Consider the following 27,896-nt stretch of genomic DNA (forward strand, 5'->3'; position numbering starts at 1 on the left):
TTCCACAAATGGCAATTGATGCTTTGTCAGTTTTACATCTTAGATTGATTTTTGTCGACCAAGGTATATGAGGCAATGAGATCTGTATGAAGTCAGGCTGCAGATCAGCCATATTCTCACTCAATGGCGGAAAAAGGCTATAGGGACTTAAATAACTTACTCTTGTTCTGGTGTCCTGAAAAACTTTAAACCATGCATTAGACTTCTTCACAATCAGCATTTAAAATGCTTAAAGGTATTAAAAATCTGAATACAGTTGGGCATCTGTTGCATCTTGAAAGACAAAGGAGTTTAAAGCTGCAGTTTAAAAATGTATTATAAACTTTGCGTAAAAATACAAAAATTACAATATGAACTATTTGCATGTTTTAAGTTGTAGTGAGAGCCAAATGTGACGTTAAACTTCTTGTACTTTGGCACTATTTTAGTTCTGAGAATGCTCTTGGATAACAGCAGATGAAAGATTAAGCAGGCTGCAGTAATTAGGTAGATTAAGTTATTAGGGGGATGGGGATTGATTCTGCAGAAACAATTAAAGTATTCTATCTGAACTGCCCACTTGATTTAAGCCCCTTGAATATTTGGAACTTACTGTACCATTTGTACCAGCAACATAGTTGTCCCACTAAGAATTTTGCAAGTGAAATTAGGGAAAAAGAAAAGAAAGGCAGACAATATCTATAGGCACAAACGCAGTTTATATTACTGTTGCCAAATTTAACATATTCTCCAGAGCAGACTGGTTCACGTTCAGCTGACTTTTCAGATGCAAAATTTCTTGGAATTTAAAAGCATTGTGTTCATTTTCGATTCCAAATTTAATGTTTCCAATTGATGCAGCCATCATTTGGTGTTTAGTCTTCATTCATCTATTTGTTTAAAGTTACAAAACTTGTAACTACAAGCCCAGTTAGTATCATTAATCATTTGAGCTCACAAATGTGTCTGTGCACATGCAGGCATATTTGAATTGTAATAATAGATTTGGTTCAGTTGTAGTTGCATTCCAGCACTGCCTTTACTATTTTTAAATTTAATCTTTGAAAGAAACACTTGTGTTTAGAGGTTCAATACACTTTCGATATGCGCAATTCAAGTTCTGGGAATTCCCGCAATTAGCCTGTATGTAATGATTCACGGGGAAATATTTTCCCCCCGTTTGGGGTGATGGGGGGGGGGGTTTGTGCGGGAGCAGGTGCGGGTGGGTGCGCCTCTGATCGGCACCCCCAATTGGGGGCGCACCACCATTTTACGTGGGCGGGCCAATTAAGGCCCGTCCAGGGTGATGTCCGCCAGGAAGCGCTATGCGCTCCCTGTGCGGGCGGGGGGGGGGGATTCCCTGAGCCGAGAGTGCGCTCTTTCGCGCATGCGCACGGAAGAACGCACTCATCTCCCTGAGGCTAAGTGCTGCCTCAGGGAGATCAGCTCCAAATTAAAAATTGTTATACAAATGATAGAAAAATTTCCCTGACATGTTCCCTCATGTGACACTGTCACATGAGTTGGGACGTGTCCATAACTTTTATTGAAACCTTTATTAAAAATTTAAATACCCTCATGAAACCTCATCCCGCCCGTGGATGAGGTTTCATGCTTTTTCTGAAGCCTGCCAGGGCTCCCGGCCTGCCCGCCAACCTTAAGATTGGACGGGCAGGTCCACTAATGATAATTACTTTTTCAATGGCCTCAATAGGCCGTTGACAGGCCAGCGGGCGCACAGCTGACTAGGCTGCGCCCCCGCCAACCTGAAAATGGAAATGAAGCGGGGTGTCATCGGGAGTTCCACCCGACGTCATTTTACATGTCGGCGAGCAGGCCCCGTCCCCACTTGCCAAGCAGAAGATCCTGCTTAGATTATTGGGATGTGTCACTAGGCTAAGTTAATTTGAGTATATTTTATAACATTTTATACTTGATGCATAATAACTTGCAGGTATAGTTTCACTAAGAACTGTGCCTCTTTAAACAGTAGCATTTGACTGTTCAAAAGCCAGTTTATGTCCATGTGTGTAACAGAGATGATCTGTGTTGTTGGTGATTGGAGAGCAAGTGTGGGGGGAGGTGGGGAGGGCTTTGCAGTGGGGTGCTTATTTTTCCTATGCTGTGCGTAGGGAAACAAATAATCAGCAGCTCCACAAGCTGCAGAAATGAGGTTTAATAATCTAACACATTCATAAAGAGATGTATGGAACAGTACTGAAACTCCAATATTTCTGTCTACATTTTATGTATTTGAAAGGTAACAATCTTCAGGCAAGAAGTGTAGTATTATATCAGTTTCCAGGCAACTTTGATCAATTATGATCTCGTATTACAAGTGTCAACCATTCTGCCCAGATGTTAACAGCTTTTCATCATGTTTGATCAAATTTAAAATTAACAGCATATTAAACTCGTATAAGCTATAAAATCAATGTTTTTTGATTCCTGTTGGTTTAATAAACAATTCATTTGTGCTCTGTGCAACATATACTTAGCACCTATTATTTACAGTCAGTCACCAAATCTGCATTAGGTAGAAAGTCATGTTTCCATGCACACACAAAGTTGAAATAATGCAGAGCAATAGTCACAGGGAAAACCGGTATATAGCTTGTATATGGCTTGTTTCAACATGCTTCTGTGTGCAAAATTATGCAGTGTGTAGAAGACATCATTCTTCTGAGGCTAGGATAGATGATGACCCAGTCCAGCAGTTTCTCGCAGATCATCTCTGCACTGTAATTGTTCCTGTTCTGAATGAAGAGTTCCAGGAGGGCATCATTGCCAGTTAACATCGATTAATCAATGGGTATGCCAGGAAATACCCAATTCCAGCCCCTGCAATTATACTTAGGAAGACCCATACGTTGTAGGACATGGCGCAAAGCATCAATAAGTAGCTGAGGATAACCTGGATAATGTGCAAAAGAGACCGGAGCACATAGATCCAAATCCACCTGCAATTATTTAATAACACGGCAGTGAATTTGTCTTTTTTTTTTAAAAGGCATACCTATAGTAAGCTCTTTCTACCTCTCAGGCTGTAATCCATTTGAATCTTGTTTGGCACCAATTTTCCAGCCTATGTGTGACAGCTGACTTGAATTTTGTTGCTTCCCAACTGTACAGTTACATAGAGGTGGCAGGGGTTCAGGCCAATCTTTGTCTCTGGCTTGGGTGCATATCTGGACAATATATCCTTCACTTTCAAATTTTAATATCAAAAACTGAAACTAAATTTTCATTCACTGCTGATAAAGGGTTTCTGCATTTTGAAACGGGCAATTGATTTTACTGGAGGCTTTTATGTGGGTAAAATGGTACAGCCATGTGCTGGGGAGAATTACCTGCAACAATAAGATGTGAAAGGAAACCACTAGAAATCAATTCCCATCAAATTAAGTCTGACTACAGCAAATGCAAGTCACTTCTTAAAGTTAAGATCTTAAAAATCTTTCAGCAGCAGATACAATATGTGACATCATGGAATGATGATGTCACATCATGGTATGATTATGTCAATCAGGCTTATCTAGCTAAACACAATCATAAACGGTAGGGAGTTGCAAGACTTCCTTCGGCTAAAAACATTCTAAAAATCATGATAATGCTACAGTTTTTTCACTTTCTATAACTTAAGAGGGGAGAGTATTTATTTGTGTAGCTCAGCTTTAAGCGCTATCTTGCTGTTTGATTGTGGAGGGCATCGTGACAGGGACTAGTCTTGTCTGCCAAATGCTGACAATACACATTTTTGCAGCGAGAGTCACAACATCATGTTCAGGGGTGGGGACCCTGGCATATTTCTTACTTTCCTAACTGGGTTCTTTCCTTTGATTTCCATCCAGTGATAGCTGCTGGTCATGCACCCATGTGGACAATAGTGAATCCACAATTAGGTTCAGTTATGATGTACCTCTCGTCAAATAACCAACCAACGCTCATCATTTAGACTCAAATATAGGAATATTAATGAAGCATTTAAAAAAGTCAGGAACCAAACAGACCACTCAGCTTATCAAAGCTCATTTCTCTGGCACTCTTGGTACTCTCCCACCTTATGATGCATAAAGAGTAGCTCCTTAACTGAGGTACCGAAGGATGCCCGGCACCTACAGAACGTAGCAAGGATTCAATGCTTTGAGGAAGGTAGCACAAGAAAATGGTGCTAAAAGGTGAAAAACAACTGCATCAAACTCTTAACCCAAATGAATATCCAGAAACCCACATAGTTAAGGATCTTATACATGCTGATGAAACTGTATCATTTAACCAACGAGACTGCGAAACGTTCAAACTTGTTATTCATTTACACTGCAGTTATTTTTGGCTTCCTTGCATTGCTTGATGTAATTTTTAGTCAGACGCAGGGTTTTGAAAGACTTACCTCCAGTGTTGATTCTAATTAATTTCATAATTCAGTCCTGTCTCTGTTTAATTACTTAGAATATTTCTCATCTGTTCTGAATCCCACATGCTCTGTTTAAACTGGTGGATTCACATGTTGTGGTTTTTGCTTCCAATGTACCAGAAGATAAATTGTTCCCTTTATCCTGGATGAAGTTTAATTGCTTTTATAATTGCGTTAACTTTAAACATGTGACTATATCAATACAAGTTATTCTTGTTGCCTGACAAAGTGGCTCAGATAAAATAGTGGCAGATTTGTGCGAAATTTTCTGAAATCAACCCCTTCGAAATGCAGTTTCATAATGACAGTACAGTAGTTTCAGAGCAGGAACAATGACACACTCCCACCATGTGAGTCCAACCACAGCTTCTCCCCTTTTTAAATGTGAAACACAATGGGAAAGCTGCAGTACAGGACGCTCACATTGTTGAAAACAGACAGAAGATAGGTTTTGTCAGGTTGTGGGGCTTATGTGATAATGGACGTTGGGGATTGGGTGAGAGGATGTTTCCCTTTTCATTTTTTTTAATAGGTTACCTGGGTTGCAAGTGACATTATTACATTAATAAGAATAAGTTCATGTTCTCTCCTGGCCAGCCTTCCACATCTCTATGAATTTGACCTCATCATAAAGTCTCCTGCTGTATCCTAACTCACACCATGTCCCGGTCACCCATCACCACCATTCTCGCTGATGTTCAGCGGCTCCTGGTCCAGCTCTGCTTCTATTTTAAAATTCTCTTCCTTGATTTGAAATATTTACCCCATCCTTCTCTCTGTAATCTCTTCCAGCCCAACAACCCTCTGAGATCTCTGTGCACCTCTAACACTGGCCTCTTGAGAACTCCTGATTTAATCGCTCCGCCATTAATGATCGTGCTTTCAGCTGCCTGGACTGTTAAGCTATGACATTCTATCGTGTAATCCTCAGGGGAGTTATCCTCAGTGTCCTGACTAATATTTATCCCTCAATCAGCATCACTAAAACAGATATGATTTGATCAACACCATAATTTTGTTTATGAGGGCTTGCTGTGCACAAATTGGTTGCCTCAACAGTGCCCACAGTTCAAAAGTACTAAATTGGCTGCAAAGTGCTTTGGGGCATTCTGAGGTCATCAAATCTGCAATATAAATGCAAGTCTTCCTTTCTTGCCCTAAGGCTCGCCACCCCACTACTGCTCTCAACAATAACAACTTATATTTATATAGCACCTTTAATGCATCAAAGCCTCCCAAGGTGCTTCACAGGGATGTTTTAAATAAAATTTGACAGTGAGCCATAAAAAGAGACATTAGGGTAGATGCCCAAAAGCTGGGTCAGTGAGGTAGGTTTTTAGGAGCATCTTAAAAGAGGAGAGAGAGCTAGAAAAATAGAGTTTTAGGGCGGAAATTCCAGAACTTTGGGCCTTGACAAGCGAATGCATGGCAGCCAATGGTGAAGTGATTAAAACTGGGGAGTGCTCAAGAGGCCAGAATTGGAGAAGCGCAGATATCTGGGAGGGGTTTAGAGTTGGAGAGTGTTACAAAGATAGGAAAGAGTGAGGCTAAGGAGGAATTTAGAAATGAGGATGAGAATTTTAAACTTGCTGCATTGCTTAACCAGGACCAATATAGTCAGTAAACATAGAGTGAATGAAGCTCGTTGCAAGTTAGGACACATGGAACTTTGGGGAATGGAAATGGAAGGTTGGTGAGGAGTGCTTTCAGTTCTAGAGCTGACAAAGCCTTCAAGGCACTCTGGAAAACCTACTTCTTGGACCAAGCTCTTGATAAGCTGTCTTAATATAGTCCCAGAAGGAATTGTGTCAAATTTTAATTGATAACGCTCCTGTGAAGCACCTTAGGACATTTTACAAAGTTAAAGGTGCAATATAAATACAAGTTCTTGTAAGAAAGAGTTGATCATATCGCTGCAGAGTTGCAATCCATATTTAATCTCCATCCTGGCCACTTGCAGTAATTCTCAATGTATGTTGTTAAGCCAGTGTTCACCTGTTGTACACCCTGCCCTATTTTTCACTCAATGGGGACAGAATCGTCCATGCCCGCTGGCATCAGGCGTGTTCGGTGGTGTTAGCGGGTAATATGGCGAGAAGGCCAAAAATTGGTTTCACAACGTTGTGAAAGCAGTTTGCAATTGTCCATTCAGCACATCGATGGCAGGACACGTTTCCCACCATTGAACATCGGGAACCTCATTGGAATATAATCAGCAAATCATTATAAGGCTAGCCCACCAGACTCAATCCCCCCACCCCGCTGGATTGTCCGGATGATGCCGGTGTGTTTCACAATAGCAGATATAAGGCGTGCATTTGGTGGGCTGTACTTTGAGGGGAACTCGGAGGTGAGTGCACAATAAATTTGCGCAGCACTCATGAGGGTCGCCTGTTAGACTTCAAGGTTGAGGTGTGTTGGTGGGTGGGGGGCAAGGGCAAGGGCTGCCATGCAGTTAAGTTGACTTTGGGCAGGGAGCTTATCTGCCCACTCAAGCAACACAGAGGCATCCAAGTGCCACCAAGTGCTCCAGAGCTTTTTACCTCTCGGGCACAGACTGCAAATTAATGAGCATTTTAATGAACTGCAGAACAGTTGGACGACTGGGCAGGTTGTACAATCTCCTTGCTAAAGCTGTCCATGGAGCAATCACTGGTGGAGGCACTCACAGCCCCTTGCAATGTCATCATCCCGATTTGGAACAGGGTCCCCCATGGTTCAAGCTAACAGTGCAGCCTTGCAGTGCGGGTTAGGAGAATGCCTGCGCCTGAGCTGAGAGCATAGCATACAGTCCAATGGGCAAAGTTGCCACTAATCAGTTGGGTGGAGTGGGGCAGAGGAAGGTGGGGTCTCGGGCAGCCATGCAGAGCACTAATCTCTGGCCATCTAAGTGGTGGCCAACAGTCTCTGGCATGCACGAAGAAGCCTTCAGACTTAACCAAGAGAGGTTCTTTGTACACCCATGCTAACCCACGTGACTCTCTCTTTCATCCTGCAGGAGTATCATGGAGACTGATCAACTAGCTGTATGCCTCGTGGCTTACAGAGAGTGGAGGCAACAGAGAAGAGAGCAATGGAGGCGACTGGCTCTGCAGAGGGAGGAGCAACACCCTCTGGAAGAAGGGGCGGATGTAGCTCCTGCACATGCCATCGAAAGGCCACTGTGAGCCGTCGTTGGTCAGCACCCAGGTAGACCCAGGGACTATAGATGCCGCTTTCATTCCTGCAGATAATCGAGAACCAGTGTCGCCGAAGACTACGCATGTCTAGGGAACTGGTCGGTCACATTTGCCAGCTACTGCAGGATTTGACACCAAGGAGACATGGAGGGCATCCACTGCCAGTGGCTGTGAAAGTGACCGCAGTGCTCAATTTCTAGGTCAGTTGCTCCTTTCAGGGCTCCACAGGTGACCTCTGTGGGATATCACAAGTCGCCACCCACAAATGCATCCATGAGGTCACGGATGTCATCTTCGCGAGGGCACACAACTTTATGCATTTCGCCCGGGACCTGGAAATCCAGGATGCAAGAGCGATTGGATTTGTCCACATCTCTGATTTCCCACAAGTGCAAACTGCCATCGACTACACTCACATGACGCTCAGATCTCTGTTGCAACACACGGTCAACTATGTCAACTGCAAGGGCTTCCATTCGCTGAATGTACAACCACCACAAACGCATCCTGCAGGTGTGTACGCAGTTTTCAGGGACTGTCCACGACTCCTACATTCTCAGTTGGTCACAGAACCCTGACATCTTCCAGGGTCCAAAGAGGCTGCAGGGATGGCTCCTCGGGGACAAGGGCAGAGGACCCGCAGACACCCGTGCGGCGGCCTCAGACTGCAGCAATGAAAAGGTATAATGAGGCTCATGCTGCAACTCACAACTTGGTGGAGCAGACCATCTGGATGCTGAAGATGAGGTTCCGATGCCTGGACTGGTCTGGTTGAGCCCTGCAACACAGTCCACAGAGGGTGTCACGCATCGTCATCGCCTGCTGCTCCCTTTACAACCTGGCACTGCAACGGGGAAGGAGCTGGCTGAGGAGGAGATGGAGGAGCTGGAGGTCTCTTCCAATGAGGAGGACGTCGAGGGTGAGGAGGTTCTTGAAGGCAATAATGACAGCGATGAGGCCCTCGTACTGACCAGACGAGACAGGCGCGCTCAGGAGGCCCTCATAGCTGCTAGATTTGTGGAGGATGATGATGACATGCAGCAAGGAGACCCCATAAGATCCTCGCATTGCATCTATGGATGTTTGACTCCAGTCTGGCCTATAGCGATGCACATACCCTCTGTAATAATGCTCCTGTCATGGAGACACAGTGGAGGCCCAAATATTTGCTCAGTTGCAGGAGGATGATGACGACATGCAATGAGGCTATCTTCACACAGCCTCTGAGAATGTCTGACTCCTGTCTGGCTGAGGGCAGCTCGCTTGTGCTCTGTGATCAGGATCATATCATAGAGACGCAGCCATGAAACTTTAAAGGCTCCTGATCTTTTGTCTGCCTTCAGCACCTGAGCCCTTCAGGAGCAGAGGGTCACTGGTCACAGATGCTGAAGTGATGGGGGCCAGCTCCACCTTAAAGGTGCTGAGAGCACACAGAGAGAATAACGGAACTCTGTGGTGCCTGCCCACTACATTCTGGCAGCAATGACCAGCACTGCCGAGGTTCAGGCATCAGTAATGTGTCCAGGGAGTGTGAGGCCAGACCATCACTTTGGTCTGAAGGCTGCACAGAGCACAGGGAAGAGGCCCTGGGCTGAGACATCTGCTTTTTATCTTGTGCAGAAAGGTTTCACATCTGAGTGACACGAACACTGCTCATCAGAACAAGGAGCCATTGGCAGGGAGACATTCTTGGGAGTTTATTTACAATAGTGAACAGTTTGTACGTGATTAACACCCGTGCCCAGGCTGTGCAATACAGCTCCCTGATTGGACACAGGTGCAACTCATTGCTGCAGTTGTTGCTGCTGCAGTTGCATTGCTGGCTGATGTTTGCTGCTGTTTCTGTGGATTGCTGCCGTTTGCTCCTGCTGTTGTGAATTTCAGCTATTGCTGCTGCTACTGCCTGAAGAGCTGTAAGTGGCCTGCAAACTGAGGCCTGAAGGCCCATTGAAGACCGGGTCTGTATATTGTGGTGCTGCTGCCTGCTCCAACACCTGTCAGGTTGGACGACCCCCTCAATCGCCCGCTGCCTGGACCTGTTAATTGCCAAATTGGCCAGGCCCAGGAGCAGGTTCATGAGGAGGTCCTTCTTCCTCCCGGCCCCCCTCCGCACCGGGTGCCCAAGATCAGGAGCGCGCGACTAAAGTGCAAACAAAACAACAGCAAAAAGTTTTTTAAATAACTGAAAAGGAAGTGCAGCCTATAACACTCTATATAGACATGGTCCACAGACTCCTCAAGGCCGTAAAAGACGCAGGCATCTTGGGAGCCTGTGAACCGACACAACCTACGGTTGTATGGGGTTGCCGCTTGCAACACCCTCCACCCCAGGTCTCCGATGGAAAATGGGAGGACACCCCATAGAGGGCCCCCCCACTGAGGACCTCCGCCGTCAGGCGGCAACAAGACACGCCAGGGCATGTCCGGGCGGCGAGCGAGGGCAAGGAAGTGAAGGGTGTGCAGCAGCAGCCCATACAGGAAACCCCTTCACCCACCGTGCTAAAGGGCACAGAGGGCATATCCACGAGGAGACTCGGGCTGTGGGGCACCAGCTCCTGAGGGAGGGTCCAGGGCTTGGGGCCAATGTGGAGTTATGTCCAAATGGGTACGCTTGGACAGAAGACCACCGCGCACCTGTGCCACATTGAGACCCAGAATGATGTCGGGGCCAAGCACAAGCGTCCTAAGGTCTTGAACGGCTCTGGCCGTGAGCCAGATGTCCACTGATGTGGTATGCGCCAACTCCTGTGGAATCATCCAGCCCACTCCTCTGCCACCCAGCACGTCCCCGATCCTGTTCACCCTGGCAGCGACAGCCCTCCGCTACGCCAGCCACTGAAAAAGGCAGAGGGGCAGATACCTGAGCAGCGGCTCTCTGATGATAGTCTTCTGATGGCGGAGAGCTGCGTTGTGAGGCGACCATGTTCAAGACTTTGATCAGGTCCTGGTAAAAGACGGGCAACGCCTGCAAGGAGCCACGAAGGTCCCTCCGGTCTACAAACAGGAGCTGCACATCATTGTTCAGGCCGTGCACCTGGTGGAAGAAATACATCGCCAGGGCACACCATCTCGGAGGGGCTCGACGTAAAGGTATCGCTGCAGGGCCTGAAGGCAGCAAGTCGCCACCTGGGTGCGCGGGTACACCAGCACCTGACCACACTCCCTAAGCAGGAGACTCAGAACCTCAGTAGTGACCCACTTTTGTCGCAGAAGTCATCGACGAGCATTCTCTGGATTTTTGTGACACAGTCCTGGGGAGGGCTCCGATTTGCTTGCCAGGCTGTCACCTTGCAACTTCGTCACACCAGGCACCACGCTTAAAGTACAGCTGTGCTCAGTGCTTCCAGCCCAAGACTGCAGCAACGAAGACATGGCTCCGAAAGGCAAGAAGACTGCAGCCCACAAGTGCCCTTTGGGTGTCATGGAGGCCGGCTTCTACCCCCGCTCTGGCCACAGGAGGGTTAGCTACATTACTACTCCAGCTTGGTAGGTGATGGCAGTGGTGATTAGTGCCAATGTTGCACAGAAGAGGTTGGCCATCTGATGCAGATAGAGGATGAATCTCATCCGTGCTGCCAGGATAAGGCAACCATCTTATCACTCAACTCACACACAAGTCTATCACACATTTACTGACATCTCACTCACTTCCAGCTCAAGGAACATCACCGCCCATTCTCTCACACATACCCTCACATGGCCATCTGGCCTCATCTCCTCTAGAGACTGCCTCCTCAGCCCTCGCCATCTTGAGGCCACTTGCACTGATCAACATGTCCTCACACACACCCTGGGGTACCCTCCTTCCCCAGTACAGCTCTCATCCTCCTGCAGCCTCTTCCCTTGCCTGAGGCCACTTCTCCCCCTTCCCAAAACAAGACCTTGCCCTGCAGCCATTGAAAACCCACATATGGCTGATCTGGTAGGTACAGACCCCCTGAAAGTGATGTGGTGCTGTCTGTGAAGCCTGGCGCTGATGACTGCGAGTGCTGACCGAAGCAAGGTAGGCAAACAAACCTTGAAGTCCCAAGTGACGTGCAGCCCATCAAGTGCACACCTTATATTTGTTGTTGTGAAGCACGGCGTGTTTTCCCGCCAACGTGAATGGACGATCCAGTGGGGGTGGGGGGATGAGTCCGGTGAGCTGGCCTTATAACGATATGCTAATGTATTACAATGAGGTTCCAGATGTCTGATGGTGGGGAACGCAGTCTGCCATCAGCAGGCGGAGCGGGCGATCGCTAACTGGTTTCACAACGTCGTGAAACCGATTTTTTGGCCACCTTGCCATATTGTCCGCTCACGCCACCAAGACTGACGCTGTCGGGTATGGAAAATCCCGGCCAGTTTGTGGTTAAACTTATGCTTCCTCTGCAGTAGGAGGTCAAGCAGCTGAGATATTAACGAGAGAAGACCGAGTGAAGCCCCTCTTTCCTCCCTCTCACTCTAATGCACCTTGCAAGCTGTTTGCTGACCGTGACCATCCAGAGATGCTCCTGTTGCAAACAGAGACTTCTTAAAAGAATTCAGCCCAGCATGACAGTCTCCAGGAAAACAACCAAATCAGCTCTCCACATCTTTAAATCAGAAACACCGGGACCACCAAAGGAAGTTGCAAGACCACCAAAATCAGTCTGAAGCCAGCCGAGTCATCAAACTACAATGTGTATATTCCTTTTATTTTTACGGACTCGAATTTGACTAACTTATCCTTCCCCACTATAATCTATGTGTGCGTGACTTTTGAGTGTGTGTGTGAGTGAAAGGCAGTGTGTATTTTATTATTTTACTTGGATCAGTTTAAGTATAATCTTTTTCTTCGTTAACCTCAGGAGAATCTGCCCAATTGGCTCTTTTATGATCACAGTGTGTAAATAAACAGTGAAGTACTTAATATATCCCTTTCAAAACACAAAAATCTGTTGTGGTCAAACAAGGAGAGAGTAAAGAGGGGAGTCATTTGACCCCTCATCACCTGATCGTAACATGGGGTTCCACAGGGCTCAGTACTGGGTCCCTTGCTTTTCATGGTATATTTAAAATGGGATTGGGGGAGGGGGGCATGATTAAGAATTTTACAGATGATACAAAAAATGGCCTTGTCGTTGATAGTGAGAAAAAAGACCTGTAGATTGCAGAAAGAGATCAATGGAATGGTCAGGTGGGCAAAAGAGTGGCAAATGGAATTCAACCCAGAGAAGGTAATGCATTTGGGGAGGACAAACAAGACAAGGGACTACACAATAAATCTTGGGATACTGCTAAGTGTAGAGGAACAAAGGGACCAAGAAGGGCATAACCACAGACTCCTGAAGGTAGTAGGACAGGTATTTAAGGTGGTTAAGAAAGCACATGGGATGCTTTTCTTTATTACCCAAGGCAAAAAATATAAGATCAGGGAGATTATACTAGAACAGTATTAAGTACTTGTTAGGCCACAGATCACAGAGTACTGCATCCAGTTTTGGTCCCTGCGTTACAGGATGGATGCAATCATGCTCGAGACCATACAAAGAGATTTTTAAGAATTTTGCCAGAGAACATCAGCTATGAGGTAAGAGTGGATAGGCCAGGATTGTTTTTGTGGAGCAGAGAGGCTGATGGGAGATTTAATTGAGGTGTATAAAGTTGAATGGCCTTTATAGAGTGGATAGGAAGTACCTATTTCCATTAGCAAAGCGGTTAATTATCAGGGGACATAGATTGAAAATAATTGGTAGATGGATTAGGGGGGAAATGGAGGGTTGGTTGGTGAGAGTCTGGAACTTCTACCAGGAAGGGTGATAGAGATATAAACCCTCGTTATATTTAAAAACCATTGGGAAACACAGTTGAAGTTCTGCAGCCTCCAGAGCTGCAGACCAAGACCTGGAAAGTGTGATTAGTCCAGATAACTCTTTCAACCAGCTTGAATGTGAAGGGCCATTTTATTTTTTTTTCATTCATGGGATTTGGATGTAGCTGGCTAGACAAGCAGTCATTGCCCATCCCTACTTTGAGAAGGTGGTGATGAGCTGCCTTGAACCGCCACTGTACATGCATTGTAGGAACACCCAGAGTGCTGTTAGAAAGGGATTTCGACTCAGCGACAGTAAGGGAATGGCGATACAGTATAAATGGCCTCCTGTGTTGTCAATTTTCTATGTTTCTATAAAAAAGGTCAGAATTGTTGGGCCTCCATTTCTATTGTTTCTATCAGTTTAATTTCCTCCATGCATTTGTCATGAAAAGAATGATTTTGCAACTCAGATTTGGTCACTGCAATTCAACTGAGAGTAGAACATGAATCATCAACAGGATGATAGGGTAGAAATTATCACTGGGCGTCAGCTTACTTCTCAAATTCCAGTAGAAATAACACTCATTGATCAGAAATAGGACAAAGAATAAAAATCACCTTTTTTGTGAGGTATTTTGCGTATTTGGATTTATAGGTAGCGTCTCTGCTGTTTCATCTTGGGTGTTTGGTGTTGCTGTCATCAGATCCAATATTTTCTTGTCTAGTTTCACTGTTTCCACTTTTAGGATTTCATAAGACAATGTCATAACTAGAACAATCACCACCGTCAGCACCATTCCTTCAAGCACAAAAGGAAAATACTTAGTAGTTGACATGGTGAATTTTTGGTTTCAGGTTTAAAAAAAATGTACAAGGCAATTCCTGAGCTAAAAGTGCAGTTGTACTTTGTGCTCACTGTGTATAATTGGGTCTTTAAGAGAAACATTTCACTTGGACTTCAAAAGAAGTTTTTCACTCTGTACTATCCTCCTGCCTGAAACACTTTAAGAGATCTCTTTTCCTTCAATTCTGACTTCTTGTGCATCATCTGTTTTAATTGCTCCATCATTGGTGATTGTGTCTTCAGCTGCCAAGGCCCTAGATTCTGGAACTTCCTCCAAAAACCCTTCTGCCTCTCTAGCCCTCCTTCCTGCTTTAAGACAATCCTTTAAACCCTATATCTATAACCAAGCTGTTGGGAATCTGTCCTAATAAAGCCTTATGTAGCTCAATGTCAATTTGATAACCCTCCTGTGAAACGTTTTGGGACATTTTACACATTGATGCTACCAGATGAATGCAAGTGCATTGTCTTGAAGCATTGATTGTTTCTCCACAGATGCTGCCAGACCTGTTTGGTATTTCCAGTAATGTAAAAGTTGTTATACAAATAACGAGAAATGAGCTTTGCTCACAAACTTTCAAGATACCACAACTTTTAAAAGATGCAGATCATTTAATAAAGCTACTGAAGGCCAGTGATATAATTGAGAGAAAAAGTGAATATGTTATCTCCATGTAGCCCAGAAATTACTCTGCATGCTCCCAACTTTTGAATGTCATGAATAATGTCCATACAATGTTATTTTATCCACTATTCTAACAGATATTAACTTTTTAAAACTATTTGTTCAAGGGATGTGGGCATGGATGGCTAGGCCAGCATTTATTGCCTATCCCTAATTGCCCTTGAGAAGGTGGTGTTGTGCTGCCTTCTTAAACCGCTGCAGTCCATGTGTTGTAGGAACACCACCGTGCTGTTAGGAAGGGAGTTCCAGGAGCCTGACCCAGTAACAGTGAAGGAACAGCAATACGGTTCTAAGTCAGGATGGTGTGTGACTTGAAGGGGAACTTGCAGGTAGTGGTGTTCCTATGCATCTGTTGCTCTTGTGCTCTTGTCCTTCCAGGTGGTAGAGGTCTCGAGTTTGGAAGGTGCTGTTGAACGAACTTTGGCGAGTTCCTGCAGTGTATATTGTAGATGGTACACACTGCTGCTACTGTGCATCAATGGTAGAGAGAGTGAATGTTGAAACTGGTAGATGGGGTGCCAATCAAGCAGGCTGCTTTGTCCTGGATGGTCATAGAGTTAAAGAGGTCTACAGCACAGAAAAAGGCCCTTCGACCCATCGAGTCTACACCAGTCAAACAAGTACCTAACTATTCTAATCCCATTTTCCAGCACTAGGCCCATAGCCTTGTATGCCATGGCATCGCAAGTGCACATCCAAATACTTCTAAAATGTTATGAGGGTTTCTGCCTCTACCATCCTATCAGGCATTGAGTTCCAGATTCCCACCACCCTCTGGGTGAAAAAATTCTTCTTCACATCCCCTCTAAACCTCCTGCCCCTTACCTTAAATCTATGCCTCCTGGTTATTGATCCCTCCACCAAGGGGAAAAGTTCCTTCCTGTCTACCCTATCTATGCCCCTCATAATTTTATACACCTCAATCATGTCCCCCCTCAATCTCCTCTGCTCCAGGGAAAATAACCCCAGTCTATCCAATCTCTCCTCAGAACTAAAACTCTCCAGCCCAGGCAACATCCTGGAAAGTCTCCTCTGCACTCTCTCTAGTGCAATCACATCCTTCCTATAATGTGGATTCCAGAACTGCACACAATACTCTAGCTGTGGCCTAACCAGTGTTTTATACAGTTCCAGCATAACCTCCTTGCTCTTATGTTCTATGCCTCGGCTGATAAAGGCATCCCATTGTTGAGCTTCTTGAGTGTTGTTGGAACTTCGCTCATCAAGGCAAGTGGGGAGTTTTCCATCACACTTCTGACTTGTACCTTGTGGACAAGCTTTGGGGAGTCAGGAGGTGAGTTACTCGCAGCAGAATTCCCAGCCTCTATCCCGCTCGTGTAGCCACAGTATTTATATGGCTGATCCAGTTCACTTTCTGGTCAATGGTAACCCCCAGGATGTTGCTAGTAGGGGGGCTCAGCAATGGTAATGCCATTGAATGTCAAGGGCAGATGGTTAGATTCTCTTGTTGGAGATAGTCATTACCTGGCACTTATGTGGCACGAATGTTACTTGCCACTTATCAACCCAAGCTTGAATGTTGTTCAGGTCTTGCTGCATATAGACATGGACTGCTTCAGTTGTCTGAGGAGCCATGAATGGTGCTGAACATTATGCAATCATCAGCGAACATCCCCATTTCTGACTTTATGATGGAGGGAAGGTTATTAATAAAATAGCTGAAGATGATTTGGCCGAGGACACTATCCTGAAGTACTCCTGCAGTGATGTCCTGGAACTGAGATGACTGACCTCCAACAGCCACAACCATCTTCCTTGGTGTCAGGTATGACTCTAGCCAGTGGAGAGTTTCCCCCCTGATTGCCATTGACTCCAGTTTTGCCAGGTCTCCTTGATCCCACACTCAGTCAAATGATACCTTGATGTCAACAGCAATCACTCTCACGCCACCTCTTCAGTTGAGCTCTTTTGTCCATGTTTAGACCAAGGCTGTAATGAGGTCAGGAACTGAGTTTGTTGTTTAATTTATTTATTTTAAAAGTGTTAACACTTGCATTAAAATGGGTAGATAAAGCACCTTTAGCATTCATAATTCATATCATCCCTATAACTTACAAAACTGATTTACTGAACTTTGTTCACTAATATGTCCAATGCAGAGATCTGACTCTAAACGCCTCAGTGTTTTGAATTTTGGATTGTTCAATTTTAACAAGAATACCAGGCTCTCTGATCACTGAAATCCATGCTATTTTTAATGTGTTTTTCTTAAGTCTTTGTTTGCTCTTTAATAAATGCACAAAAGTTTGATGGAAAATTAGCACTATTCTGAATAAACATGCATTAAACATCCAAATATCCCTTCGTTTGTTTAAAAATGCAGATTCCCTTCACACCTTACATGCTAAACCAGCTTACTCATGCCATGTCAAGCACTTAGCTTCTTTTGATGATTTAAACTTACAGTCTACTTGACTCCAAATGTAATTAAATCACACACAGACAGACAGACCCGACTATAATTACCCCCATAAATCTGCTTTACAATAAACCAGAAAAATATGAAAATTATTATACTTTTATGACAATGGTAAAGAAAGTTAAAGGCTCCATATCTGAATATGTGTGCATTATTTGCAACAAAATGGGTGAATTGTTAACACAGAAATAAATATATATGACCTGATAGTCATTACGGAGACATGGTTGCAAGATGATCAAGGCTGGGACCTAAATATTGAAGGGTATTTGACGTTTTGAAAAGATTGAAAGCTAGGAAAAGATGGTGTAGTAGCTCTGTTAATTAAGGATGACAGTATAGTAGTGAGACATGAACTTAGCTAGATGAGGAAGATTGGAAGAGGAAGTTTGGGTAGAGTTAAGAAAAATGAAGGGTAAAAGATCAGTTGTGGGTGTAGTTTATAGATCCCCTAACAGTAGGTACACGACAGGACAAAGTATACAGGAAGAAATAAATGGGGCATATAAGAAAGGCACCTCAATAATTATGGGTGACTTTAATCTACATGTAGTTTGAGCAAATCAAATGGGTGAAGGTGGCCTAGGAAATGAGTTCATAGAATGCATTCGGGACACTTTCTTAGGGTAGTATGTTCTAGTGCCAACTAGAGAGCAGGCTATTCTAGACCTGGTAATGTGCAATGACAGGATTAATCAATAACCTCACAGTAAAGGAGCCTCTAGACGGCAGCGATCATAACATGATAGAATCTCACATTCAGTTTGAAGGTGAGAAGTGTGGGTCTAAAGCTAGGGTTTTAAAACTAAATAAAGGCAATTATAAGGCAATGAAGACAGAATTGTCTAAAGTGAATGAGGAAGCTAGTGGCGATGCAATGGCAGACTTTTAAGGAGACATTTAATGACTTTCAGCAAAGATTTATCTCCGTGAGGGAAGAATGCATCTAGGGAAAAATGCATCATCCATGGCTAAGTAAGGAAGTTAAGTATAGTACCCAATTAAAAGAAACATTGTGCAATTCTGTGAGGAATAGTGGCAAATCAGAAGATTGGGCAGATTTTAAGAACCAGCAAAGGATGACTTAAAAATGAGGGAAAAATTAATGAGAGAAAGCTAATTAGAAATATAAAAACAGATGGAAAGAAATTCTTGAAGCATTTAAAAAGGAAAAGAATAACTAAAGTGAGCGTTGGTCCTCTAGAGAGAGTCTGGGGACATAATAATGGAAGCAAAGCAATTGCGAAGTGTTGAACAGAGATTTTGTCTGTCTTTACTGCAGAACTCTCGGAAAACTTCCCAAAGGTACTTGAAAATCAAGAGGTGAAAGGGAGGGAGGAACTTAAAACAAGCAACATCACAAAGGGCAGAATCCTAGGGCAGAATCATCTCAGGTTTGCACTAAGTGTGGTAGTGGGTTAAAAATTACATTTTATCCGCAGCCAGCAATGGTGGATTTTCACGTCATATCGTCCCTGTCCTGATGTGTCCTGCCTCGTTAATAATGCAGCCATGGGATACACGCCGCATCACTGGCGGGCAGACCCGGATTTGCTCACCACATCATGACCTCGGTGTTTCCTCGCTCCAGGCGCTATATTGAAAGCGCACCAGAGCTCAGCATATTTCATGTCTACAGATGGCCCCAAAAGCAAAGGTGATGGCAGCTCCCAAATTTAGTGATGCCTCTCTGGGGCACCTGCTGGATGAAGTGGAAGGCCACCGCTATGTCCTCTACCACCCACTCCTGGCCAAATGAGGTCCAACAGAGTCACCAATCTGCCCTGGGAGTCAGTAGTTGCAGTAGTCAGCACCAACGGAGCACAGAGGAGGTCAACCATCCAGTGCAGGAAGAGGATGAATGTTCTCATTCGATTTGCCAAGGTAAGTCAACCAGCTCATCACTCTCAACTCTCAAACCACAAATCCATCACACATCCACAGGGATCTCACACCTCAAGGGACAACACCACTAACTCTCACACACACCCTCACATCCCCATCAGGCTCATATTCTCTGGAGCTCGCGTCCTCATCCCGTCCATGGCTCCACTCACCACACAAACATTCCACGCAGTGCGATGGGTCCTGCTCACACGCTCTCCATCTGTTTTCATGCAGCAGAAGCCTGCTCACAACAGGAGGGTGAGGTCCCAGACCGGAGGTAAAGTCGTCCACATTAGGCCCCTCATTCACTTTGAGGAGCGTGCCATCGCACTGGCTGATGAGGACATGAGCACACACCCATGTGAGGATCCTGCACCACATCATTCCTCTTTCAATGCAACTGTGAGTGCTCTCTCTCCTGTTTTTGCCTCTGCCACCATGCACTAATTATCTCTATTTTGATTCACAGGGAGCTCTGCCAAGTGAACGACGCCCTCAGCCAGCCATTCCCTCAGGTCCATCCAGGTCCTCTCCTCCCGACCTCCTTCATTGAAGAGCTGGAAATAAGCAGCTTAGAAGACCCATCACAGTGCTTACCCACATGCTCCACCAGCGCAGAGGCACTGAATTCAGTGGGACCAAGATCTAGAGCAGACTCAGGTTCACAATCTGGTGGTCACCGCACGGACATGTGTCCACAGCAGGAGGAGGCAGGTTCAACTAGCTCCCTGGCACTCGGAGGATTGGTGGGGAAGAGGCATCTGAAAGTCCGAGTCAGCTGACAAGCTTCTGGATTCGGCCTTCCAACTCATCATGGAGAGTCAGCAGGAGGCAGGAGAACATCATGCAGTGCTATTGGAAGCCCTCAACAGAGTGGCATGCAAGTCTGAGGAGTGCATCCACCTGCTCTTTGAAGTGCTGCCCACATGTACATGCATGGAGGTCTCCATGGAAGGATGGCGGACGCCACAGAGACCCGGGTCCTGCTTAACATGGGGGTCTGCGTAGACCTGCACTCCATTGCAGTTGCCCTGAGTGAGTTCCTGCAGTGGCAATGCAAGAGGGAAAGGGGGAGCACCTCGACATTCTTCCAGGTGCTCCTTCGCCTCAAGGAGTCAGGCCAGGGCACTTGGGCATCCGAAGGGAGGAAGAGTGGCAGCTGGACACTCCTGTGCCATCCACTCAGGAATCTCAGAAGCTGTCCGCTTCCTCTGAGTGCCCTCTGCCTGTGACCCCCCTCAACCTTGCCTTCTGTCACTGCAGAGGGAACAGCTGGCCCACAGGAGGACAGCCAAAGCAAGCCGGAACCTCAAGGCCTCGGCCCTCCAGAGACCACATGCCAAAGTCATCAGAGGCAACAGGGCCAACCATTGCTTAGGCTGTCTCCACCCCTGCTGCGGATGTCAGGGCAGCATCTAGAAAAGTGAAGAAATTCTGATCACAAGTGGTTACATGGGTTAACACATTTTGTCACTTTATAATCTGAAAATATATTCACTTTCACTGAATAACATGTAATGTTGTCTTTCAGCTTCATTTACAGGCTTCGTGAGTCCTCCCCCTGCATCCTCCACAACTAGCAGTTCAACTGCATGCTGCCAAACCCCAAGTGATTCAGGAAGGAGAAGTGCATGTGTGGCAGGGCCTTTTAGAGCCTCGTGCAAGCATTCTCCCATGCACCAGAGTCTTCATAAATCACACTCATCTTACTGTCCAGAGCATTTTCAATGCTGCCTGCTGGGGCTCTCTTTCAGGTGTCCATCTGAGCTGACCCGCATCTCCGCCCATCCAGGCAGCACCTCCGCCCATCCAACATGAGGCTCCACTCACTTTCAATTTGAAAAACATGTTCGTGGACAAGTTTCTCACAAGCTCCCCGTTGTCACCCCTGTCACTGTTGAGCCCCCGGCATCACCTTCCACCTCCCCACCATTACCCTACAGCCCGAACCCTTGTCATTCCAGAATGTCCAGGTGAACGTGCACGTCCCCTACCTTCCTAAAAATCCCACCCCCATCCACATTTACCTCCCCAACCTCCTCCTTCCCACCCCTAGTGTCCATGTTTGCCTTCATGTCCCCACCAACTACTCTCACTGTCCTTTCTACCAGTACTGGCACACCCTCACCTACCCTCCCTACCAGCTCCCTCTGCCCCCCTCACACTCACCATTCCCTTCTACAATGCCCATGCTGAGTTTGCTCCACAGGGGGCAGTCTTTGACTCCACAGACCCCTCCCTTGCACATTTACCTGAATATTCCTCCACCCTTACTCCTTCCTCTACCCTTATTATCTCCTCCCTGTGGACATCTTCACCCCCTCCTTTCCCCGGACACCTTCTCCCCCCCCCGCCCCTCCAAACTCTCCCCCTTAGACCTGCCTCCCCACTTGCAGCATTCCTCCCCCATTACATCCTCTGGCCCCCACCACACTCCCTCCTCTGCCAGACACCCCTCTTTCTCCTCCCAACCTCACACCCCACCCCCCAAGTGATCCCCCCCCATTCCAACCTCACGGCCCCCTCAACACCACCTTCCCCCTTCTCCCAACCTCAGTATCACCCAACAGCTTCGCCACCCCGCTCCCACAACAAACCTCAACAAACCCCCTGGTACACCTTCCTCTCCCACTCACACCTAGACCTTCCTCTCCACCCACACCCCCCTCACCTTCGCTGATCATCCATACCAGTCCATGGCGAAGTCCGTGAATTTCTGAAGCAGGCCCGAAGCATCGATGGAGACCACGAAAGATGGTGCGAGCCCATTGCCGAGTCCGTGAAGTTCTGGAAGCCTCAGCGAAGTCGAAGCTGCTGCATGAAGACCTCCCACCTTCCAAGAGCTGCTTTGCGGCAGAGACATGTGCATAAGGATGCACCCAGCATGCGATGCACGTGTTCCTCCAGCGTGCCAGCACCATCATCCCCTCTGATGTCCGCGTCCTGAGCAAGGCCCTAACGGTAAGTCCCGACTCCTGCCGTCACGCTTGTCCAGACATGTTCTGGGTCGGCATGTTTTCCCGTCGGTGTAATAGTAAATTTGGCGTGGGGGATGATTCCTGTCAGGTCTTACTTTGCATCCCATTAGCAGTATGCAAATCAGGTACATGCCAGCCTACAATGAGATTCGCGATCCGCTACAGTGGACACCATCAGATGATCCCGCTGTGATTTCACACCAGCATGAAGCCGATTTCTTCCCCTCCTGCCAAATTCAACCCCCTCCCCTCACCCGTCATGACAGCCGCTGTGAACAGGAGTGGACTATTCCAGATCTAAAGGCTGATGCATCCCCAGGATGACCTGCATCCTAGAGTCTTAAAAGATGTGGCTGCAGAGATAGTAGAGGCATTGTTCATAATTCCTTAGATTTTGGAGGAGTCCCAGCAGATTGGAAAATAGCAAATATAACATCTTTATTCAAGAAAGGAGGGAGACAGAAAGCAGAAAACCATAGGCCAGTTAGCCTACCATCTGTCATAGGGAAATTGCTTGAATCCATTATTATGGAAGCTATAGAAGGATACTTAGAAAATCATAATGTGATCAGGCAACGTCAACATGGTTTTATGAAAGGAAAATCGTGTTTAACTAATTTATTAGTTTTTTGAGGAAGTAAAAAGCAAGCTAAAGGGGAATCTGTAGATGTAGTGTACTTGGATTTCCAAAAGGCATCTGATAAAGTTTCATATCAAAGTTAACTACATAAGGTAAGAGCTCAAGATGGAGGGGGTATTAGCATGGATAAAGGACTGGTTAGCTAACATGAAGCAGTGAGTAGGGATAAATGGGTCTTTTTTGGGTTGGTGAGATGTAATTACTGGAGTGTCACAGGTATCAGTGCTGGGACTTCAACTATTTACAATCTATATCAATGATTTAAATGAAGGAGCCAAATGTATGTGAGCTAAATTTGCCGCTGACACCAAGATAGGTAGGAAAGTAAGTTGTTAAGAGGAGGTAAAGAGCCCACAAAGGCATATAGACAGCTTAAGTGAATGGGCAAAAATTTGGCAGATGAACTACAAAATGGAAAATGTGAGCTTGTCCATTTTAGCAGGAAGAATAGAAAAACAGTAGACTATTTAAATGGAGAGAGATTACAGAACTTGGGGCACAGAGGGATCTAGGTGTCCTGGTATATTAATCACAAAGTGTTAGTGTGCAGGTACAGTGAGTGATTGAGAAGGCAAATGTATTATTGGTGTTTATTGTAAGGGGAATGGAATATACAAGTGAAGTTTACTGCAACTGTACAGGACCTTGAGACCACTTCTGGAGTACTGTGTACAGTTTGGTGATCTTATCTGAAAAAGGATATAACTGCGTTAGAAACTGTTCATGGAAGGTTCACTTGACTCATTCCTGGAATGAAGAACTTATCTTATGAAGAAAGGTTGAATAGGTTAGGCCTATACCTACTGAAGTTTAGAAGAATGAGAGGTAATCTTGTTGAAACATACAAGATCCTGACGGGACTTGATAGGGTGGATACTGGGAAGATGGTGCTTCTGGTGGGAGAGACCAGAACTAGGAGACACGGTTTAAAAATAAGAGCTCTCCCTTTTAAGACAGAGAGGAGGGAAATTATTTTTTTGAGGGTTGTTAGTCTGTGGAATTCTCTTCCCCAGAGAGCAGTGGAGGTTGGGTCATTGAATTTATTCAAGGCTGAGTTAGACAGATTTTTGATAGACAAGGGAGTCAGGGGTTATAGGGGGCTGACAGGAAATCTGGAGTTGAGGCCACAATTAGTTCAGCCATGTGGCTGGATTTTACGCTCCCCTGCTGGGCGTGTTTTCAGTGGGAGGAGGCCACGTAAAATACAAGGAGTGGCAAGCCCACCATCTTCCCACCCACCCTTGCTGTCAGTAATATACGGTAAGGGTCAAGTGAGCTTGTTCCCAAGCCAACTGACTGAAATAATATGCTGCTCACACCATAATATGGTTGGCATGAGCAGGTGGGTGGGAGTGGGCAGGCCGTTTGGGGGGAGTGCCTTGTGCATATCAGGGGAACCCCTCCCCCCTTCCACAAGATGATACGCCCCCCACCTGGCTTCTGAAACACACCCCGCCACCTCCTTCTCTAGGCTGCCTGTGCTATTCCCGTCCAAAGCTCCGGACTTGCATCTCTCCAGTGGCCATGTCCTCTTCATCCGTGGGCCTACTTGCAGTACCAGTAGCGCCCACTACTGATACTGCTAGGACTGCTAGAGCTGCTGGCCAGTCACATTGACCAGCTCTTGAGGGAAGGACTTCCTCCCACTGAGGGGCAGAAGTCCCACTCCCACCTGTAGCTTGTTGTTGTGGGGCGGTCTTGTTTAATATGAGTCAACTGACGTCTGATATTCTGGCTCTCCCCCACCCCCCATAAGTTTCAGCCCTTGAGCTTATTGAATGTCGGAGCAGGCTCAAAGGGCTTACTCCTGCTCCTAAGTCCTATGTCCTTATGTTCCTATGTTATGGAACTAATTTTACAGATTCTACAAACTCTGGGGTGCATGATAGAACAAATTTACTTGAGTGTATTATATGCACGTCATTAAATAAATTCATCCCTTTCCCTTAAATCAGCTCCAAATTATGAAATGACACTTTACATCTTTTTCTTTCCCAGTAAATAGTGAAGTTGATGTCACCATGTAGCCTTCAGACGTGCCATTCGATTCTTATATATTTTTGCCTTTCTGCAAAGAAAGGAACCTTTGAAAAATAGCGTACATTCTCAGTAGCCTGCCTTTTAATAAATCTAAGTAGACCACAAAGATTAATACATTACATAAGCTAAAACATTTGAACAGAAATGAACATGATCAAGAACTGTATCAAACCTACACAAAATTGCAGGTTCTAGTATTTCCAATGGTAAAATTTGATTGCACCCAATTAAATTCAATTGCACAAATTTACTTACCTTTATACAATTTGCATAGCTAAGACAGAGGGAGGAAAGGTATAATACCTGTATGATGCATAGAAATAATTTAGCACTCTGAGGTGAAATTATGAATCACCTTCCACACTAGATACGTAACAGGATTTTCAGATGCGAATTCCAGTTTTCTCAACTGGATAACTGAACAAACATTATGTGCCTTTATATGCATTGGGGGAGACTGGTGTAATGGTAATGACCTTGGACTAGTCATCCCAGGCTAATTCTCTGCTGATATGGGTTCAAATCTTGCCACGGCAGCTGGTGGAATTTAAATTATACTAATTTTTTTTTAAAATCTGGAATTGAAAGTTAGCCTTGGTAATAGTGACTATGAAACGATCATTGTTTGATTATTGAAAACATATCTACTTCATTAATGTCCTTTAGGGAAGGAAATTTTCTGTCCTTACCTGGTCTGGCCTACTTGTGACTCCAGATCCACAGTAATATGGTTGACTCTTAACTGCCCTCTGAAATGGCTGAGCAAGCCTCTCAGTTCAAGGACAATTAGGGATGGGCAACAAATGCTGGCCTTGCCAGTGACGCCCGCACCCCATGAACGAATAAATTTTAAAAATTCGCTGTCAGACTGAGTAGCACCTGCAAGAAGTCAAGAGTTGAAAACACTGTCCATGTTCAACACTGGCAGTTAGACACTCCACATTGCTCCTCATTATCTCAGTGCTGTGGTGTTGCCAAACATATTACTGACAGTTCTTCAAGCACCGGCAACAATTCTGCCCAGGCACATTTTAACAGGAAGGAAAATCAAACAGTTTCAATAATGCTCAGCGCCAGTTTTAAACTCCTAACAGTTGCATATTTATCACCCCAACTGAATCTTGCTGTGAAAACCCTATTCTGTTCATTCATGTAACTCGGATAAAATAAATAAGCTTTTTGCTTTACAAGCAGTTGACCAGAATGCTTTACAGTTTGCCTAAAGTAAAGAGAAAAGATTGCATGCAAGATAATGCAACAAGAGTCCTTGTTGTGATTTCTAGGTATCTATCATTTGACTAAATATTGGACAATAAGATTGTATTTCTGATCATGGGGGACATGAGGACCCCGTTACCGGAATGACCAGTAACACCGAGCACTAGAGAAGTCTCCTGCAGAGTTTTGTAATTTGTAAGGCATCCACATCTGCATGCCATCAGTTTGACATGAACCTATTCAGATTGGATTACAAATTCAATTAAAGTTGAAATTAAGAAGGGAGAAACTGATTTTTGATTTGATAGTTTAAAAGCATTTAGCAGGTTATCTCAGATCTAAATAACAATCCCTTTATGCTCTTAGCAGTGAAAGTTGGTGGAGAACTGCAATAAGGGAAACTGTTCAAATCCTTGAAATCTGCTTAACATTTTGCCTGAACTAAGAGAGATCCTGTAGAGATCTCAAAAGTCTTTTTGAGATGTAGGTGTCTCCATGGCTGAGATATTGGAAGCAACTGTTGACAGACCCATGATCACGGGCAGGCTCAACAGAAGAAGTAACCAATTGTACGTTACTTCCAAGTGCAAACTGTTATCCTAGGAGAGGTTTGAAAGTGAGGTTTGTGGGTGGTTTCAATTTTATTTTGCTGATTTATTAAATTGCTTGTAGCTTTATTATGCTATAAATGTTAGCTGTATTTAGCAGACTGAACATAATTAAGATGGCACACAAAATAGCCAAGATAAACTGAACCTAACCTGCCCAGTGGGAAACTGTATGGATTGACCACAATGGAGAGCAAAATTAAACAAGTTGTAAAATAGCCAATCCAATCCTGTTACTTTCCCACCAGGCAGTTGAAGTTAAAATTGCCCCTTTGGGAAGAATATTTGAGTGATCCGATTGGCTGCATGTTTTTTTTAAATTCATGCATGGGATGTGGACGTCACTGCCAAAGTCAGCATTTGCTGCCCATCCCAAATTTCCCTTTGAGGGCAATTAAGAGGCAACCACATTGCTGTGCGTCTGGAGTCACATGTGGGCCAGACCAGGTAAGGATGGCAGATTTCCTTCCCTAAAGGATATTAGTGAACCAGATGGGTTCTTATGGCAATCGACAGTAGTTTCATGGTCATCATTACTCGGACTAGATTTTTTTTTAAATTCCAGATTTATTGATTAATTATATTTAAATACCACCAGCTGCTATAGCGGGATTTGAAACCCTGTCCCCAGGGCATTAGCCTGGGTTGCTGGATTACTAACCCCTACACCATCACCTTCCCTTTTGGGTGTTAATGATGATTGACAAGGTTTCCCTCATTGCCCACTGGATTTTGATTAGAGTTGTTCAATGGAATATTTCAGCCAATCAGCACGGTGCAGAAATAATTTTCCGCTAATCATGATTTATTTTGCCAAACAGGTGCTGCCTTTGAGGTATGATACTCAATGGATATAAGACTTTTAATGATGTAGATAAATTGCTACAGTGGTTCCCCCTGATTACCTGTTACACCAGGTTTTATTTCCATTATTTAGTAGCTCTGTTGACCTAAATGTCATTTTATTTTATTCATTCGAGGGATGTGGGGTTCGCTGGCTAGGCCACCATTTATTGCCCATCCCTAATTGCCCTTGAGAAGGTGAGGGTGAGCTGCCTTCTTGAACCGCTGCAGTCCATGTGGTGTAGGTACACCCACAGTGCTGTTAGGGAGGGAGTTCAGGATTTTGACCCAGCGACAGTGAAGGAACGGCGATATGTTTCCAAGAGGTCACAAATCTCAGACCACATTATTACCAACCTTCT

The 27,896-nt window shown here is 45.2% G+C and overlaps 1 protein-coding gene across 3 annotated transcripts in view; it reads right to left on the minus strand.

The window, feature by feature from the left end:
• slc31a2 (solute carrier family 31 member 2) overlaps window positions 1–27,896 on the minus strand; it is an 81,197-nt gene that overhangs the window by 40,519 nt on the left and 12,782 nt on the right. For 2 of the 3 annotated variants that reach the window (XM_078550293.1, XM_078550294.1), the window contains exon 3: window positions 13,970–14,150. In XM_078550293.1, the coding sequence (XP_078406419.1) occupies window positions 13,970–14,150 (181 nt within the window). Of the gene's footprint in view, window positions 1–1,315; window positions 2,940–13,969; window positions 14,151–27,896 lie in introns of those variants that run through there. The other variant, XM_078550292.1, reaches the window with a different exon arrangement.

This window comes from Cetorhinus maximus, chromosome 10 (assembly GCF_964194155.1).
Source record: "Cetorhinus maximus chromosome 10, sCetMax3.hap1.1, whole genome shotgun sequence".
NCBI lineage: Eukaryota > Metazoa > Chordata > Chondrichthyes > Lamniformes > Cetorhinidae > Cetorhinus > Cetorhinus maximus.